This window comes from Dipodomys merriami, unplaced genomic scaffold (assembly GCF_024711535.1).
Source record: "Dipodomys merriami isolate MVZ:Mamm:240054 unplaced genomic scaffold, mDipMer1.0.p SCAF_24, whole genome shotgun sequence".
In the NCBI taxonomy this organism is placed as follows: domain Eukaryota; kingdom Metazoa; phylum Chordata; class Mammalia; order Rodentia; family Heteromyidae; genus Dipodomys; species Dipodomys merriami.
In genome coordinates, this window is record NW_027203826.1 from 20,247,259 (window position 1) to 20,266,724 (window position 19,466).

At 44.1% G+C, this 19,466-nt stretch overlaps 2 protein-coding genes across 4 annotated transcripts in view; one reads left to right on the forward strand and one right to left on the reverse strand.

Moving 5' to 3' along the window:
• Positions 1-4,804, reverse strand: part of Tdrd5 (tudor domain containing 5) — an 82,907-nt gene extending 78,103 nt beyond the window's left edge. The window contains exon 1 of the mRNA XM_070034355.1: positions 4,692-4,804. The gene's annotated coding sequence lies outside the window, so the exon portion shown is untranslated. The remainder of the gene's footprint in view (positions 1-4,691) is intronic.
• On the forward strand, positions 374-19,078 carry Nphs2 (NPHS2 stomatin family member, podocin). 3 transcript variants are annotated; one of them, XM_070034360.1, is made up of 8 exons: positions 374-699; positions 3,204-3,307; positions 7,731-7,803; positions 9,656-9,738; positions 13,372-13,575; positions 15,277-15,332; positions 16,968-17,046; positions 18,214-19,078. In XM_070034360.1, exons 1-8 carry the CDS (start codon positions 402-404, stop codon positions 18,490-18,492), a joined length of 1,176 nt encoding a protein of 391 aa, XP_069890461.1. In that variant the 5' UTR covers positions 374-401; the 3' UTR covers positions 18,493-19,078. The 3 variants fall into 3 exon arrangements, with proteins under 3 accessions (XP_069890461.1, XP_069890463.1, XP_069890462.1); XM_070034362.1 differs by having other exon boundaries at positions 16,968-17,114; positions 18,214-18,278; XM_070034361.1 differs by lacking the exon at positions 16,968-17,046 and having other exon boundaries at positions 15,277-15,336.
• Positions 19,079-19,466: the final 388 nt, after the last annotated feature.

Genomic DNA, 19,466 nt, shown 5'->3' on the forward strand with positions numbered 1-19,466 from the left:
CTTCAATGACATTTGAATTGCCCCGCATTTCCTAGTGCAATGTCCTAACCCTAGCTTTCCAGCCCAGGCATCCTGTGTCTACAGGAAGACAGGGAAATATCAGGTGTTCGGCCATCTGACCCCACTGTGCTAGGCTAAGAGTTGCACCAGCCCCTCTGGGAAATGCAGTGGGTTTCCCAGTGAGTAGACTGGGCCTCTCAGCCACCCCACCCCAGGCTCCACCCCCTGCTAAGCCATCGGCCCCTCGGGCATCGCCCCGCCCCTCGGGCGTCGCCCCGCCCCTCAGGCATCGCCCCGCCCCTTTCCCTGCCCTGACCCCGCCCTCCGTCCCTCTTCAGGGGCCAGGTCGGGCTGCGCTCCCTGCCGGCCTCACCCGCCCCGCTGCTGCCCTGCATCTGAGCATGGAGAGGAGCGCGCGCAGCAACTCCAGAGAGGCCCCAGGAAGAAGTGGGAGATCCTCCCCCAAGGAAGGCAGGCGCGCTAAGGCCGAGAAGCGCAGCCGAGAGCACGGGCGCCAGGATGCGGGGCACCAGCGGCGGAGCCCCGGGCGGTCAGGAAGCCCCGCGCGGGCTGCGAGCCCCGGGGAGCCCCGGGTCCCCGCCGCCGCCGCCACCGTGGTGGACGTGGACGAGGTCCGCGGCTCTGGTGAGGAGGGCACCGAGGTGATGGCGCTGCTGGAGAGTGAGCGACCTGAGGAAGGTAGGACCGAGGGGGCTCCGGGCACCTGGAGCCGGCGTCGGGAAGCTCGCAAGCCCCGCGGGCATCCGGAGAACCGCAGCTAGACGTCCCGGGGCTCAGGGCCAGCCACGCACTGAGGCCAGGGAGAGGCGAGGGGGGCGTGTGCTCCAGGACCAGCAGCACGCAACCCAGCCGAAGGCGATGCTCGCGGCCGGGGAAGGGCGGATGGAGACGTAAAGTACACCGAGATGCCACTGGGAGCCTCGGGCCTTGGTTAGGCCCCTCCTCCCGGCACCCCCACCCCGCAGGCTTAGCTAGATACACTTCATGTGTTCTTCGGGTGGGCATTCTTTCCAAAGGGCAGAGCCAAATAAAGAAAAGACAGGCCTGAATTTAAATATCAACCGTGCAATTCTAGTTAAGCAGTTGTGAGAATAAAATGAGATGAGCTTGGGAAATAAGATGTTCAATTGCAGTTGATTCCTTGTAGCTAAACAACAAGAACATCAGCTCCAAGGAGGGAATGCACAAAAAAGTGACCGTTTCACTTCTGCAGGTGAAGCAGTTTCTTAGAAACAAAGGTATGTAATGAATGGAAGACATTCATTATACCTGAAATAGGCGGATGGTAGACATTGAAAGGAAAATAAGGAATAGCACATTATATACATAGCTTTCTGCTGGCTGTATTTTCACACTCCCTCATTGTTAGCAATGTGATGTATGCCAATTCATAGAAAGCTACAAGTTGAGGAAAACTACAATTGGGATGTAGTTTCAATGGGCTGTATTAATGCCAAACCAATAACCCTTTGTTATTAAGGATGGTTGGGTTCAATGCTACGGTAGCAGGTCACAGAAGTCAGGTAGGCGAGGAAAGGATCCTCCTCTCTTCTGGAGCCCTTTCTATATGCCAGGCACACACTGGCTGTTACATTGTTTCAGAGTCCCTTATCACAGATGAGGAAACATATACTGAAATTTTAAATAATTGGTCCAAGACCTCTGCCTAGGAGTGGAGAGTAGAAATTCTGGAGTAAAGCCTCTGACTCAGGTGCCCACCCTTATGGGTGCTGCTTCTGGTTTCTGTCATGGTATCACTGCTAACTGCTACCAACTAGCCATGGCCTTGGGTTAACAGCAGCACTTCTGTGGGTTTCCATGTCCTTAGCAGCTAGAACAAAGACACCTAAAGTAGGGTGACAAGTCCCCCAGGATGAGGCAGTTTTGCTGAACCCTGGCCAGGGAAGTGTCTGAGGCTCCCAGGAAACAGAGACCACATTCTCTACCTCAGCACCACACTCCAAAATCAGTTTTTGGGGGGCGGGGGGAATAAAGGGTCACCTTCCTCCCTCCCTCCTTCCCTCCCTTCTTTATTCACTAAGTATTTATTGAGCTGGTATGTTGCATCAAGCACTATGTTAGGCCATGCAAACACAAAATAAAGGAAAACCTGCAAGACCTTGTGTCTCCCAAGGTTAACCGTCCTTAACACTATTTCATTTACCATCCTGCAAGTTCTTCATCCAGCTCCTTAGCACTTGCTTTTGCAGATGCTCAATTACACCATGTTCTGTGGTTTTCATAGATAGAACTCAATGAAGGAACTCTAGTGGAGGAATTTCAGACTTCAGAGCTGGTAGGGGATGGGGAAGTTATTTCATGGAAGGTAAGACCCTGAGCTCTGTCTTTATCTGTACATGTGATTTCAGCCTTACGTGATATGAGACATTTAGTATAACTACCTCATTGCAAAGATGAGGAAACTAGGTTTAAAGAAGTCCTCTGAGCCAGGTACTGGTGGCTCATGCCAGTAATCCTAGATACTCAGGAGGCTGAGATCTGAGGATCACGGTTCAAAGCCAGCCTGGGCAGGGAAGACCATGAGACTCCTATCTCCAATAAACTACTAGAAAAAAGGAAGTGGCGCTGTGGTTCAAGTGGTAGAGAGCTAGCCTTGAGCTGAAGAGCTGAGGGACAGCGCCCAGGCCCAGAGTTCAAGCCCCACAACCGACCAAAAAAAAAAAAAAGTCCTCTGCCCTGCTAAATGTCATCTGTGGACATGAGACTCACTGGGACTCTGGTCCAGTGTTCCTGGCTGCCTGTCCCCAGAACCTGCTCTACCATCCACCAGCCCATACGGACCATACCTCCTCAGTCTTGAGAACTCTGAGCACTCTTTTTTTTTGGGGGGGGGGTCCGATCGTGGTGCCTGAACTCTGGGCTAGGGCGCTGTCCCTCAGCTCTTCAGCTCAAGGCTAGCGCTCTACCACTTGAGCCACAGCGCCACTTCGGGCTTTTTTCTTATATGGTGCTGAGGAATCGAACCCAGGGCCTCAGGCATGCAAGGCAAGCACTCTACCACTGAGCCAACTTCCCAGCCCCTCTGAGCACTCTTATGTCTGCGTTCATTCCAATATTTCTGAAACATCGCCAGACTGCTCTAAGGCTGATATCAAATATGTACTGACAAGTGAATACAGTGAATATAGAAAAGTTTCAATACAATTCTTTTTTATTTTAAGGAATCAAGTCTTCCGGTTTAGGGGCCTTCGAGTGGCTTCTTGTCCTTACTTCCCTCCTCTTCGTCATCCTGACTTTCCCCTTTTCTATCTGGTTCTGCATAAAGGTGAGTTTCCATGATGATTCAACAAGTAATTTCCTGGTGCTTCTTAATGACCAAAGCAGGCCACCTTTGCTGTGGCTATGTCTGGGGTGCCTGTGATACTACCTACCCTCCATGAAACTTTGGTTCCTTCAAGACCAGGCTCAAATGTTCCCATGAAGCCTTTATGAGTCCTTCAGACTGACAATCCCTTCCCTGTGCTCCTGGGCCACTTTGATCCCCACTCCTCCATTTGCCACATGCATATTTACTGAGAGCTTGTTATCACCCATTAGACTGAGAGGCCCTTCAGGGAAGGGGTCACATATAGTTCATCTACACCTGGTGGTCCAGAATAGAGCATGACACCTACTCATCCACTCCTGACATGGTAGGAAACTTCTCAGGCAACTTCTATAGCTCATGGACATTCATCCATGACATATGCCAGTCCCTGAAGTAAACAAGTCCCAAGCCAGTTCAGAAAACACATGCTGAGGTAGAATTAGAAGTGCTGGGTATTTATTGGGAGGCATTGCCTATGTAGTTGAGAGACAAGACTAGGGAGGAAAGACAGGGAATATAGATTTTTATATCTATATTTATAAGATATACTGTATAGTTTTCTTGTGGTAGCTCTGACTTGTTTTGGTGGCAAGATAATAATACTGGCCTTAGAGATATCTCAGGAAGACTTCTTTGTGCTGCGGTTTTTTGGGGAGGAGGTGGGGAATTTGAGAGATGTTAATAATTTTTCATCTCATCAGGTATCTGGCAGAATTCACCAGTGAAGCCAATTGGTGTTGGATTTTTAGTGGGAAGTTTCCATTTTCTTAAAGTTGTTTTAAATTTTTCCAGTTTTATTGTGATATACTTGAAAAGTAAAAATTATGTATATTTATTATACAATGTGTTTTTCTGTGGTGCTATACTTATGACCTCTGAAAAGCGAGACAATCCATCAAGGCACAGTGAAAGGTGGACAAAAGAAGTTTACAGGGCTGGGAAGGTGGCTCAGTGGTAGAACGCTTGCCTTGCATGCATGAGGCCCTGGGTTCGATTTCTCAGTACCACATAAGCAGAAAAAAAAAAGCCAGAAGTGGTGCTGTGGCTCAAGTGGTAGAGCGCTAGCCTTGAGCTGAAGAGCTGAGGGACAGCGCCCAGGCCCAGAGTTCAGGCCCCACAACCGGACCAAAAAAAAAGAAAAGTTTACACTATTTACACCAGATAGGGGTCCTGCAACTACCTTGTCCTGGGCTAGATCCCCAGAACCAAGAGCAGCCTCGACCACCAAACCTCCAAGCCTCCAAAAGGCAGCCCCGACCTTTATTAGTCGGTCAGCAAACCACCAATTAGCCAGTCTGCAAACCTCCAAACCCCAGACCTCCAAAGCTCAAAAGCTCCAAACCTCCAAAGGGGAAGGCTTTTCCTTTTCTTCCCTTCCTCCTCCTCTGCAGGCCTCTCCACTCTTCACAGGCCTGCCCTGCTCTGCTCTGGCAGGCTTTCCCCTCCTGCCGTCTCTCCCTCCACTCCTACTGCTCTCCATCTGTTCCTTCCTCCTCAGGACTAATGGTTGATTCCCAGCACCCCCCCCTCCCCCAATGGTTTTCCAACTGCCATTCATGCTCCTCCCCCAAGTTGCCCACTGTCCAATAATTTCTTGACAGCTCACCCTGTGAGGCTCGACGCCCCACCCCTCCTGCTGCACGTCCTACGGTGACATCTGCCAATCAATGTCCTGCTCTGTCCTGTGACCGGCTCTGTGGAGCAATGAGGCTCGCCTGTGCCCGCCCCCTTCAGCAGGCCGGGCCACAGGGCCACGCAGATTATTGGGCCCCACGCCGGTTATTACACTATGAACCTAACCCAGGGCTTTCACATGCTAGTTAAGCATGCTACTCCCACTCCCCAAACCCAATATAATGCTTTTACATCATATCTACTGTGAAATGACCATGATCATCAAACTCTATTACTTCATAGTTACTATTTGTGCATGGTGAGAACACTTAAAGATAATCTCTCAGCAAATGGCAAATTTATAATATAATATTCTTTTTCTTTTTTTTATTGTGAAAATACTATACAGAGGGGTTACAATTACAAGATAATGAGTACATTTTTTTTAATGAGTACATTTCTTATCAAGCATTGTAGCCTCCTCCTTTGTTTCCCCTTCTTATCCCTTCCCATCCTCCCCCCCACCCAATCCTCCCCGCCCCCTTACAATATAATATTAACTGTCATCATCATTCTGTATTTTAGACCCCAGAACTCATTCATCCTATATAACTGAACCTTTATCCCTCATTAAACTTTCCAATAAGTCCAATAAGCACGTGCTATTCTCTGCTTCTATGAATTCAGCCTTTTTAGATCCCACTTGAGATTATGCAGTAGTTAATGTTCTGTATCTGGCTTATTTATCTTAAATTATCTTCCAGGTTCAGTATAGGGAGGGGACAAGGGTGTCTATAGGAATCACAACAGTTAGTTCCTGTTTCCACCAAACATGGTATGCTATGCAAATGAAGATTGTGTTTGAACCAATCAAACATCTATTGTTGGTGAAGTACCCTCCCCTGGTTGGCCTGGGTAGAAGAGACAGTTATGACAGTTGATCTTCTGTTGTGCCAAAGCACCTTTTGAAAGGGTGCATACAAAAAAGACTTATTGGCAACAGTACTGTAATAGTATTTGACAAAATTCAACTTTCAGCTGTGTGCTGGTGGCTCATGTGTCTAATCCTAGCTACTCTGGAGGCTGAGATCTGATGATTGTGGTTCAAGTCTATCTTGGGCAGGAAAGTCTATGAAACTCTTCAATTAATCACCAAAAAAGCCAGAAGTGGATCTGTGGCTCAAATGGTAGAGTGCTAGCCTTGAGCAAAACAAGCAAGCTCAGAGACAGTGCCCAGGCTCTGAGCTCAAGCCCCAGGACTAGCACCACAAAAAGAAGAAAGGAGAAAGGAGAAAGGAGAAAAGAAGAAGAAGAAGAAGAAGAAGAAGAAGGAGAAGAAGGAGAAGAAGGAGAAGAAGGAGAAGAAGGAGAAGAAGAAGGAGAAGAAGGAGAAGAAGGAGAAAGAGGACGAGGAGGAGGAGGAAAGAAAGAAATCAATTTTCAAAGAGTGCTTGCAAAACAGTATCATACAGAATCATCTATGTTGCTGCTTTAAGGTGAAAGAAAGATGAAGGAGGAAAATGGACTTGTCTATGATCACACATTATTTCTTCATTCAACAATGTATACTGAAAACCATGTTATCAGGCTTTTTTTTTTTTTTTGCCAGTCCTAGGGTTTTAACTCAGAGCCTGGGCACTGTCCCTGAGCTTGTTTTTGCTCAAGGCTAGCACTCTGAGACTTGAGCCACAGTGCCACTTCTGTTTATGTGGTACTGAGGAATCAAACCCAGGGCTTCATGCATGCTAGGCAAGCACTCTACCACTAAGCCACATTCCCAGCCCCATATCAGGCATTTTTTAGGTACAGAAAAAAGTCTATATCACAGTCTGATGGGTATAAATAAGTAGGATCAAATAATTTGGGAGACCTCATATCCTGATACTGGGCCAAAAAGTAGAATTGGTTTTTTAAAAAAATATTTTTCTTTTGTACTAGACTGAGTATTCTACACAGATAATCTTTTTGTCATTTCAAAATATCTCTACACATTTTCAGGGTGCTGAGCTTTTCAAGGTCCTTGAGAACTGGCAAATTAAAGTCCACTGGACCCCTTTTGAAGCAGCCTTTGAAGAAACTGCAGTTTGGAACAAAATGTGTTTTTAAGATATATTCTCTGTGTTCAGTAGCTAGTGAGGGATGCATAGAAAAGCTAGCAATGCTTAAATCACTGCAAAGATAGAAGCTCAAAGAAGTTCTGATAAGATTTGCTTTTGGGAAATCAAATTGGAAGCATTTTAGACCATAATTAAGTTTTTAATCAAAATTCTGCCTGCAGACTCAAAAATTAAAATTGGTCACTATACTTTTTCATTGGTCTCTCTCTGAAATTCTACAGGTACTAAATCTAGATGTTAGAATATCAAGTAGTTAGCCGGGCGCCGGTGGCTCACGCCTATAATCCTAGCTTCTCGGGAGGCTGAGATCTGAGGATCGAGGTTCAAAGCCAGCCCTGGTAGGAAAAGTCCGTGAGACTCTTATCTCCAATAAACCACTAGAAAACTGGAAGTGGCACTGTGGCTTAAGCGGTCGAGTGCTTGCCTTGAGCTGAAGAGCGCAGGGACAACACCCAAGCCCAGAGTTCAAGCCCCACGACCGACCAAAAAAAAAAGAAGAAGAATATCAAGTAATACAAACTTATTTTGAGTTCTCAGAACAAATTATTTCTGATACTTAGGCTTATTCTCAAAAGGCTGGTGCCTTTGAAGATGTTATTTTTTATCTTGAAGTAATTTGAGAGAATTGCATTTCCCACATTTCCCTTTAGGTTGTACAAGAGTATGAGAGAGTAATTATTTTCCGACTGGGACACCTGCTTCCTGGAAGAGCCAAAGGTCCTGGTAAGAAAAAAAAAAATTTCTTTTTAACCCACACCCTCACTTACTTCTAAATTTTTGATTTCTCTAATCTATATACACATAACACAGAGCTTAGGTTACATGAAGCTACTTGATTCATGAAATCCATATTCCTAATCTGTTATAAACTTTGGAAGTTATTAAGAGACTGTTCAGTCATAACTACCAAGTTCTAGGTGCAGAGCTGGAGTATGTATACCAGGGTCAGGCTGACTGGAATAGCAAGTCAGCTTGGGAGCCACATCTGGACGGTGGGCTGAGGATCGTGGGTGTGGTTGGAGTCGAGTAACTTCTCAGAGAAAAGCTGAACTAGTCCAGAATCCAAGGGGCCAGATTAAATCATGGAAGACAAGGAAGTTCTGTATCTCAGTGACAAATTGGTCTTTAGCTGGTAAAATAGATTGAACCATTCCTGAGTTTCAGACCCTCTGTGCTAAATTATGAAGATAATTGGATGGTCAAACATGGCTGCTTTCTAGAACCTTAAAATCAAGTGAAGATCCAGGCTGGTTATGAGGTATAAACAAAAAAAAAAAAATAGTAGTTTGGAGATCCAAGTCAGTCATAAAGGTACAAGAAGCAGCAGAGTTTAGTGGCTCATGCCTGTAATCCTAGCTACTCAGAAGGCTGAGGTCAGGAAGATTGTGGTTTGGAGTCAACACAGGCAAAAAGTTCTTGAGAACCCATCTCAACCAATAAAAATCTGTGCACAATAGCATGATCCTCTCATCCCAGCTACATAAGAAGTATAAATAGGAAGATCACTGCTCAGACCAAACCTGGATAAACAGGAGATTGTTAAAACCAGAAGATAGAGCTCAAATAGTATAATTCTTTAGAAAGACTAAGCCAAAGCCCAACAAAATAAGTACCAGGGAATGGGTACTTGAAGGAGGATGGGCAAGGGGAGAGGAATAGATGAATGAAGCGGTGAAGGGAGAGAATCCAATCGAGAATCATTGTACCTACCACAGAATTGAGAAAAATAAACAGGGTTTAGCGATTCACAACCCAATAAACAGGCCCACACAGAAAGAGAAGCATACCCTGTAGCTCCAGGACATGGGCCATCTTGCTCTGACCCTGGTGTTCAGGAGCCTTCTTCACTGGGGCTGAGGAGACCTGGTAGCTGAGTTGTTCCCTAGATAGATCCTGAGCTCTGTGAGGTTTTGCTGATTCCAACAGAGTTGTGATTCATACAGAAGCCCACAATAGCCAAGGGATTTGAGGAAAATCTCAATCCATCTGTAGGTGTTTATTGTACATAGCAGTGGGTAGGTGAGGACCAGCTAGCTAGCCAGAATGCTACTAGCATCATGGCACTGCTATTCTGATTACCTCTGGGGCTTGCAGTTTAGGAAATAAATGCATGGAGATTGCTGGTTCTAAAGTGTGACTCATATAAAACTATTTCCCAGAGCACTAAAAGGCACTAAACTATTTCCCAAGATTAACAGTGAGGCATATGCTACTATACTTATGGAGCTCAAATCTGGTGAAGGGGCAGGTATGTGGTTAAGCCTAGAAAGGTCAGCACCATGACCAAAGTGACCTACTATGCAGTAAGCTAAGAAGAATCCCTGTTTACCTCTATGGTCCTAAAGTAAGTTGGAATAAAGATCCCCTTTAGACTCCATAGTGTCTCAGATTGGATAAAAATTTATATGATTACATCTTAGCTACAAAAATAGACCACTGGAACAGAGGTGGAATTTCACAGTGGTCTCTGTGTAGTTGGCAAGCACTGCAGTGTGCATTCTGATTCTGAAAAAGTGACCCTCAAACTGTCTTCACACTTGTTACTCACCTGTCCCTCTTCCTCTCCCTCTTCTAGGTTTGTTTTTCTTTCTGCCCTGTCTGGACACCTATTACAAGGTTGACCTCCGTCTCCAGACCTTGGAGATACCCTTTCATGAGGTAAGGTGAATGGTGGCCTCTGCTTTTCCCCCACATTTACATGACTATGCTCAAAAGTAGGACCAAAAAAAGTAGAGATGTGGACATCAGAATTAAAAACAGTTGTGTAGGAAGGATACAAGCAACAGAACGGAAGGCAACCTAGGGAATGGGAGAAAATATTTGTAAATCATGTGGCTTGTAAGGGATAAATATCTGGAATATATAAAGAATTTATATATATCAACAACAAAATAAGCAAAGACCTGACCCAAACATGGATAAAGACCTTTATGATTATTAATCTTATTTATCTACTGAATGGTCATTTAGTCTACATTTAGCTAAACACATTTGGATGTTATTTGGTAAGTAATTTTTAGATGAAATTAGAATTTAAGTCTGTAAATGTTGAATTAAGGACTAGAGACATAGCTCAACACACACACACACACACACACACACACACACACACACACACACACACACACACACACACACACACACACACACACACACACACACACACACACACACACACACACACACACACACACACACACACACTCTATTGGTTCTATTTCTTGAGAATCAATCTAGATTTGAATAGAAATTTTTCCAAAGAAGATATACAGATGGCCAACAAACACATGAAAATATGGCTGACATCACCAATTGCTAGGTAAATGCAACTTAAAATAAGAACATACCATTTCGTAATCAGTAAAAGAGCTAGTGTAAAAAAAATCATAAGAGAGCTGAGGGCATGGCTCAAGTGGTATAGCACCTGCCTAGCAAGTGTGAGGCCCTGAGTTCAAACCTGACTACCACGAAAAAAAATTTTAAACCAAAAATAACAAATAGGAGGATGAAGAGTGACTGGAACATGTGTGCATTGCTGATGTGAGAACAAGATGGTGTCACACCATCTCCAGAGGACAGCTCGCTGGGCACTGGCTACTCAGGAGGTTGAGATCTGAGGATCACAGTTCAAAGCCAACCCAGCCATCAGAAAATCACAAGTGCTGCTGTGGCTCAAGTAGTGGAGCACTCACCTTGAGCTGAAGAGCTCAGGGACAGAGCCCAGGCCCAGAGTTCAAGCCCCATGACTGAAATACAAAAACAAAAACAAAACAACCAAAATGCTATCACTATACAATCTAGCAATTTCAAAGAACTGAAGGCAGAGTCCTGAAGAAATTCATGTTCCTAGCAGCATTATTTACAACAGCTAAACAGGAGATCCAGCCCACGGATAGCTGAATAGATACAATGTGCTATGGAACCTATAATGGAATATTATTCATTCTTAGAGGGATGGGGAACCTTTTTCCTGCTAAGGACCATTTGATATTTATATCATTACAATGTCATACAAAATAACCAATACAGGCAGATGGTTATGAGCAGCAAGTAAGAAATATTCAAGAAGCATGTGTGTCTGTCCTGTCCTGTTCCAAATGATCTCATGAGTTCTTACACAGCATGCAGACAGGACATTCTCCACCCCTGCAAGAAAGGAAAATGAGACATTCTACAACATGGATGAAGCTCAAGACCATCACGCTAATGAACTAAGCAACCACAAAAAGACATATAATCACAGAGACAGATGGTAAAATGGTGCTTTGCAGAAGCAAGAGGAGAGGAAATTAGGGAGTTGTTTAATAGGTACAGTGTTTGTTTTACAAACATTTTGAGTCATAGAAAAGTTGCACAATATTATGAAAGTATTTAATTCAGAGTTGTGTGCTTAAAATGGTTCCGACAAGCCAGGCACTGGTGGCTCACACCTGTCAGCCTAGCTACTTAGGAGGCTGTGATCTGAAGATCATGATTTGAAGCCAGCCTGAGTAAGAAAATCTGTGAGACTCTCATCTCCAATTAACCACTAAAAAGCTGGAAGTGGAGCTACTGCTCACATGACAGAGCACTAGCCTAGCAGGGAGAGCATCCAGGTCCTGAGTTCAAGCCCCAGGACCAGCATACATATGCATAGACAGACAGACAGACAGACAGAGACAAGAGACAGAGACAAACAGGTCATATTGTCGTTTTATGTTATGTATACTGTAACACATAAAACCATTTGGAAACATATTTACCCTAACATCACTACCCATAAATTACCTGTTGACATATAACCTCCCAAACTTCTATGTGGGTATATTTATAGAATTACATATGTGTGTATGTATATCATACTATATGCATAGTTTATATATACTATTTTGTAGCCTGCTCGTTACCCAACAATATATTGTTATTTTTTTCAGGTTAGCTCTGTTTCTAGCTCATTATTTTACTTTTTGTGCAAGTCCTGGGACTCACATTCAGGGTCCAGATGTTGTCCCTAAGCTTTGTTCCTGAAGGCTAGTGCTCTGGCCATTGAACCATAGCTCCACTTAGGATTTTTAGTGGTTAATTGGCAGTAAGAGGCTCATGGACTTTTCTGCCTGGGCTGGCTTTGAACCTCAACCCTCAGATCTGAGTCTCCTGAGTAGCTACTGTTATTAGAGGCATAAGCCACCAGTGCTCAGCCTAGCTAAGTTCTTTATAATGTCCCTATGATTAGTCTAGAAGTGGAAATGTTGAGTGTGTACAGCTTTTGAAGGGCTTTTCATATGTACCATCAAAATGCCTTCTAGTGTACAACCAGCAGGTGCTGTACTACTATTTTTGGTTTATTTTTGAGATTGGGTATTGCTGCTTCCTGCTCAGACATGCGCCTGGACCACAATCTTCCTGTTTTTCACTTCCCACTATAACTGGGATGACAGGCATGCAGCCACCATATGCAATTTCTCCCAGTGAGATAGTATCATGAACTTTTCTGCCTAGGCTGCCCTTGAACCATGATTCCGTATCTTAGCCTCCCACATAGCTGATGGGGCATTCCACTCCATCCGTGCTATGTGAGAGTGCTACTTTTCTAGAACATGCCTTTCTTTTAGTAGATTTGGTTGACCTAAATTTAGAAAGACCTGATGTAAAACCAATTGAATGTTGACACCCCAAATTATAGTTTACTGCTTTTTTTTATTAAAGGAATTACAACAGGATTCCTTTAAATTATGAGTTCTTTAGTATTGTATCTTTTTGGTTTTGTATTTTTTCCAAACAGGATCTCCGATGCCTATGCTAGTTTCCAGTAATCCTGATCCATCAACTTCTGTATTCTTGCCCTATAACCACCAGCTGGCATATACAGCTCTTTAGTGTGTACAGCTCTTAGTATAATTTTAAAAACAGGTTTATTTTGGTGGTATAAGGATTTGAACTCAGAACCTCGTGCCTTTTGGCAGGTGCACTATCACTTGAGTCATGCCTCCAGCCCTTTTCATAGCTGGGATGACAGCTACATCACCACACCCAGCTACTTATTAAGATGAGGTTCCCCAAACTTCACCCCAGCAGGCCCTCAAATGATGTCCTTTCCAATATCTACTCCCTAAATAGCTAGGATTATAGGTGTGAGTCACCAGCACCTGGCTAAAACAGGTCTATTTTGAATGAAGGATAGGCTAATTTTTCTTTTTCCATGCTATACTTTCTCTGAGAAAAAAATCACTTTGAATATCTTTAGCTCTCCACCCACAGAGGGAAGGAGTCCAAGAACCCAGCCTGTTATCCACACATTTTTTTTCTGCCTAGGTTGTAACTAAAGACATGTTTATAATGGAGATAGATGCTGTCTGCTACTACCGCATGGAAAATGCCTCTCTTCTCCTACGCAGTCTTGCTCATGTGTCCAAAGCTATCCAGTTCTTGGTGCAAACTACCATGAAGCGCTTGCTAGCACATCGCTCCCTCACTGAAATTCTTCTGGAGAGGAAGAGTATTGCCCAAGATGTAAAGGTAATTAGCACTCGTGGTTCAAGATGCCATCCCTTAGGGGACAGAGAGTTAATTAGGAGGTTTCCCAGTTGGCCTCTGAATCAATTATAGTCTCTAGTTGAGCCTCTCAACTCCATGGAGTGCACACTCTCTGTGAAGTAGTACTTGGTATGCAGTGTTGGGAGTGGCTGCTGGAAGGAGTGACGGAACTGCCAGGGCTGGGTGGAGGGGCTGCTGAGATACCAAGGTGACTGCACATGCTTCCCAGGGGCTTAGAGTCTAGCTGGGGAGAAGTACAGTTAATATGCAGTTAAATAAAGATAGCTTCAAAGACTTGGAAAAAATTATATTAAGTGAAGAAAGCCAGGCTCAAAGAAACATGGTTTCCCTTATTTGCAATATCTAGTATATGTCTGAGACAAGCAGAAAAGGTCAGATAAGTCGATGTTAGGTGAAATGAACCCCAAGATAAGTATTCAATTTTTTTTTCTGTCATGTGATTGTTTCTAACATACTTATAAGATGATTTCTTTGTTGCTTTGTATGTCCCTCCCCCACGGTATAACCCCTGCTTTCATTGTATTTGATGTTGGTATAATTTGTGGAAGGGAAAAAACAAACCGTTTAAATAGGGATACAGGTGGACCCATTGCAACAATGAGATGTACAAATCATTATGTCGAAAAACGAACTTTACAACTTTTGGGGGGAGAGGAGGATGGGAAGGGGAAACAAAGCATGAGGCAACAATGCTTGATAAGAAATGTACTCACTACCTGGCCCATGTAATTGTAACTCCTCTGTACAGTATTTTCACAATAAAAAATTGAAAAAAAATATAGTTTCAAGTAAGACTTTCAGAGGTTAAGATGCCGCTCAGCCTTCCATGATTAATCTTACAGTGTTTTGTCTGGATTTAATTGGAGTTCAAGGAGAGAAAAGTGAACACTGTCCCCAAGTAGACTCATGAAAGAAAACACAAGAACAAAGCAGAATTCCAGACAACTGGCCAGTCCAGTGCATTACCACCAGTGACTGACTGTATCATTGAAACCACGGGGCACCTAAGCCCAGAACTGGGTCAGGAGGTTGTAAATCAGATGTAGGAAGGAGAACCTCCGATATTAGGACACTAAGAATCAGAGGAACTGCTCGATGACTGCATTATGCAACCTGAGTCATCACTAATTTTAAAAAGACGCAGTATCCAAATATTTGTGATGTGTACAACGTAGGAGGTTTGGGGAGAAGAATCCAATCCTGTGCCCTTATCAGCATCTTGTCAGCCTTGCCCAGCCCCTTTTTCCTCCCTCCATCTCCATAGTGCGCTACTCCATCCATGCTTCCCCTTCAAGTCTGCCTTCCTCTTAAAAGACACCTGTGATTATATCTGGAGCCCACCTGGCTTACCCAGATATCTTCATTTGAAGGGCCTTTGACTTTCTCTCATTTGTAAAGTGCTTCTTGGACTAACGTTCATAAGTGCTAGGGATGGGGACATGGACATCTTTGGGGGCCTACCACATGGTTTTTAGTCCCACAAAGGATTACTGAGTGGCACGCTGCAAGTAAAACAACTCTGCACCATGCACTGTGAGGCTTAACCAAGGCAGGCAAGCAAGTAGCATCCTCTCAAAGGAAGTGTTCTTAATATAGAACAGGTACAGGTTGCTCTTCTCCTACCCAAGCCTCTCACTGACATCCCAACTCTTCCCTCCACAGGTTGCCTTGGATTCAGTGACCTGCATTTGGGGCATCAAAGTGGAGAGAACAGAAATGTGGGTAGGAAAATAACCATGAAGATCAGTACAATAAGGAAGATATTCTAGTTTCATTTTCCATTTGAAAATTTATTTTGAGTACTCTCTCTACCTTGGTACAGGCTTAGAAAAAGAGAAAAAAAATTACCTAACATCTCATAGCCAATATACACACACTGTAACAATTGGACAAATTACTCTTGGTTCTTTTCATTATGTATTAAAAAGTCATTTTTTAAAAAGACAGGGTTGACATAAAACTACAATTTAGCCATTTAAAGTTGCATAGTTGCTGGGTGAGGTAGCTTACACCTGTAATCCTAGCTACTCAGGAGGCTGAGATCTGAAGATCAGGTTCAAAGATAGCCAGATCAGACAAATCTGAGACATTTTTAGCTACAATTAGCCAACAAAAAGTCAGAAATTAAAGCAAAGTTCATGTGGTAGAGCACCAGCCTTCAGCAAAGAAATTAAGCAAGAGCTCAAGGCCCTGAGTTCAAGCCCATTATTGGCAAAAAAAAAAACAAACCACAAAATCTGTACATCTTAGGTGCCTTAGCATATTTATTTATAACTACCATCTAATTTCAGAACACTTTCATCACTGCAAAAGAAAACCTGCATTTATCTAGTAGGAACTCTTCCCTCACTATCACCCCACAAGCCCTGACAACCACTCGTTTCTTTCTACCTATTCACATAAATGGGATCATAGCATGAAACCTTTTTTTGTCTAGCTTCTTTTCAACTTAGCACAATGTCTTCAACATTTAAGCCCATGTAATAGCATGGACCAGCACTTCATAACTTTTTTTTTTTTTTTTGGTCGTGGGGCTTGAACTGTGGGCTTGGGTGCTGTCCCTGTGTTCTTCAGCTCAAGGCAAGCGCTCTACCACTTGAGTTACAGTGCCACTTCCGGTTTTCTAGTGGTTTATTGGAGATAGGAGTCTCATAGTCTTTCCTGCCAGGGCTGGCTTTCAACCTCGACCCTCAGATCTCAGCCTCCTGAGTAGCTAGGATTACAGGCGTGAAACACTGGTGCCCGACCTTCATAACTTTTTAAAATCAAATTCATCACTCAGCCACATTTTGGCTGTTAGGAAGCAATGCTGCAACTACATTCATTAGCAAGATTTTCGTGTGAATATCATTTTCCACTCTCTTGGCTAAATTCCTAGGAGTAGAATTACTGGAGTATATGGTAAGCTCTAGAACTTTTTGAGGAACTGCTAAGCTGTATAAGCATTAGATATAATCAGGGCAAGAAGCCAGTTTGGTACCTTTTATATTAAGATTGTTCTTATTTAGTCAGATCACTTCAAAACTAGTTCTTTTCTAAACTTAGGCACATTCCTGTTCACTTTGATATAAATGATATGTCTAGTCAAGGCTGTTTTGCATTGTTCATATGGAACGGCTGGGATATAGATTAAATCTTAAGTGGAGGAAATGCCAACCACTTGTGAACGCCAACTACAAGGTGTAGGGAGAGACCAGCAGCACCTCCCTGCAGTTCCTGTTTGAGGCACTGATCCCCACATGTTCTTCCCAGCACACCCCATCTGCTGCTCATGGAAGAGAGTAGAGAGGCTGTCAGGAAGCCCTGGCTGTCAGTGTCCAGTCCACACCCACCTGCCCGCTTCTCTCTTTCAGTAAAGACGTGAGGCTGCCGGCTGGGCTTCAGCACTCCCTGGCTGTGGAAGCCGAAGCGCAGAGACAGGCCAAAGTGCGGGTGAGCCAGGACCAGGCACCCCACCCTCCACTGAGCTGTTTCTTTGAGAAACACCACAGAACCTAAAGGCAGGCCTGCTTGCTCACCTTCCCTTCATCCCGGCGCTGGAGGAATCTGGCTTGTGTCTCAGGGTGGTCACAGCCTCTGATCTGTGAAAGGCCTGCCCCTCTCCCCAAAGCTGCTGCCAACAGTGGCTTCTGCCCCCCCTCCTTAAAAACATCTCCCCCCACCCCCAATCCCTCTTCTTGCACAGGCATCTCTCCTTGAGTACTCTCAGCCACCTGTTCCTGCTAGGTACAGGAATAGGTTACAGATGAAGGAATAAAGGGAGGTAGAGTTCTCAAAGGGAGGCAGATTTCTCTCAAAGAACAGAGTAGGTGAAGGAGAAAAATCCCTAACCACAAGGGAGAGCCGATCACTTTGGGACACTATGAGAAAGAGAGAGAGGTGTCCTCTGGCAGAGTTGTTTCAAGATAACTGTCATCTTCCCAGCCTGTTTCCAGGTGACATTTGGCTACTAAGTTATCCATTTGTTTGGGGGAGATAGGGATTGGGGCTTGACACTAAGAGCCTTGAGTTTGTTGGTCAAGTGCCCCCTTGAGCACCCCGTGTTTTTTTTTTTTTGCTTTAGTTATATTTTTTCAGATAGTGCCTCATGCTTTTGTCTAGATCAGCCTTAAATCATGAATCTTTCAGCCCACCTCTCAAGTAGCTGGGATTATAGATGTGAACTCTTTTTTTTTCCAGTATTAAGTTTTAAACTCAAGGAAGGCCTCGTGCTTGCTGGGAAGGTGCTCCACCACTTAAGCCATGTCCCTGTGTCCTGCCTATTTGTTTAGACCAAGTTGAAATGAACCAATTCATGTTCCATGCCAGCTTTTCTTCCAGACAGCAAAATTCTACTTATTTTTCAAGCTCCCTAGACATTAGTAATTCCTCTAACACTTTGCTTCACTTGTCATGGCCTTGGACAAACTATCTTAAGTTCAACTGATAACAGTCTATCTTACCACTCCATATCCTTCTAAAAGGATGCTGACTGAAGTTGTTCCTTGGTGTTGCCACCTCAGAGATGTACAGTGCTTGTTGGCTGAATCACAACCAATAGTGAGTGAAACCTTCACGAGTGAAGCATAATCACTTTGCTTTCCTTCTTCTATTTTTCAGATGATCGCTGCAGAAGGAGAAAAGGCTGCCTCCGAGTCCCTAAGGATGGCAGCTGAGATTCTGTCAGGCACCCCAGCTGCCGTCCAGCTTCGATATCTGCACACCCTTCAGTCGTTGTCCACAGACAGACCTCCCACTGTGGTTTTACCTTTGCCATTTGATATGCTAAATTTCCTGTCTTCTCCCAGCAACAGAACTCAAGCAAGCATCCCCTTGCCAAGTTCTCCCAAATCTGTAGAGCCACTAAATCCCAAGAAGAAAGACTCTCCCATGTTATAGAGTAAAGCCACACCCGAGAGGCAGCATTCAGTCCTCCTCCTCTGCCCTTCTTTGGTTACCAAATGGAACATTCTCACGTATTATGCCACAATGTGGCCAGTACTAAGAACACAGTGACATAATGACAGAGAAGCAATCTGACAAGTTTAGGTCATCCTGAAAGAATACTTCTGGAAGGATCTTTGATCAATATTCTCATCTGGACAGAATTTAATGTCTAAATGTAGTTCACTTTTGACTGAAGACTTAGTTCAGGTATCCTTTTGACTACTAGATATTCTTTAGCCGCTTTAACAGCCCCTTTGCAACTGCCACAGCCCTGTCTCTGAGCCCTTGCCACAAGATGCTTAAGATGTAGGCTTCTCCCAGTACACTCCCAATTTTTCAACATCTTGTCTAATATGTCCTCCTCATCCCCAGCCCTGAGAGTCTCACAGCAATGACAGCTCCTCCATGAACACAAGAAAGAGATATACCAAACTTACACCTGACTGGAGAAGTTAAATACAGTTCTTTGTATGGGCTTTGCTGTGTCAAATAGAAAAATCAATAAAAGGACAAAAAATGTCTTATATTGGTGCTTTAAGATGTGAGGAAGAATCACTATAAATAGGTTGTGTGTATATAATTTATCAGATTGCTGTCAAATCTTTGAAGTCAGGTGGGGGTAAGGGAAGTTGGTGGACCTGCTTAGCAATCTCAAGTGAAAACTTGCCTTGAGGTTCTGAGAGACTGGCTCACCATATTTGAGGCAGGGAAGTTCCGATGAGCTCTAGGTGCTGCTTCCTATCAGTGTAGCTAGAGGGCACCAGCTCAGGCTGGGATAGCAAGCATTTCAGTTTTGTAGGTAGGCAGGCTCTAGGGCGTAGGCTACAGCAGCTATCCTTGTAGTATATGTGTGTGCATGTGTGCCCATGTGCATATGTGCTATACTGGGGTTCAAACACAGGGACTGGGCAACTGTCTCTTAGTTT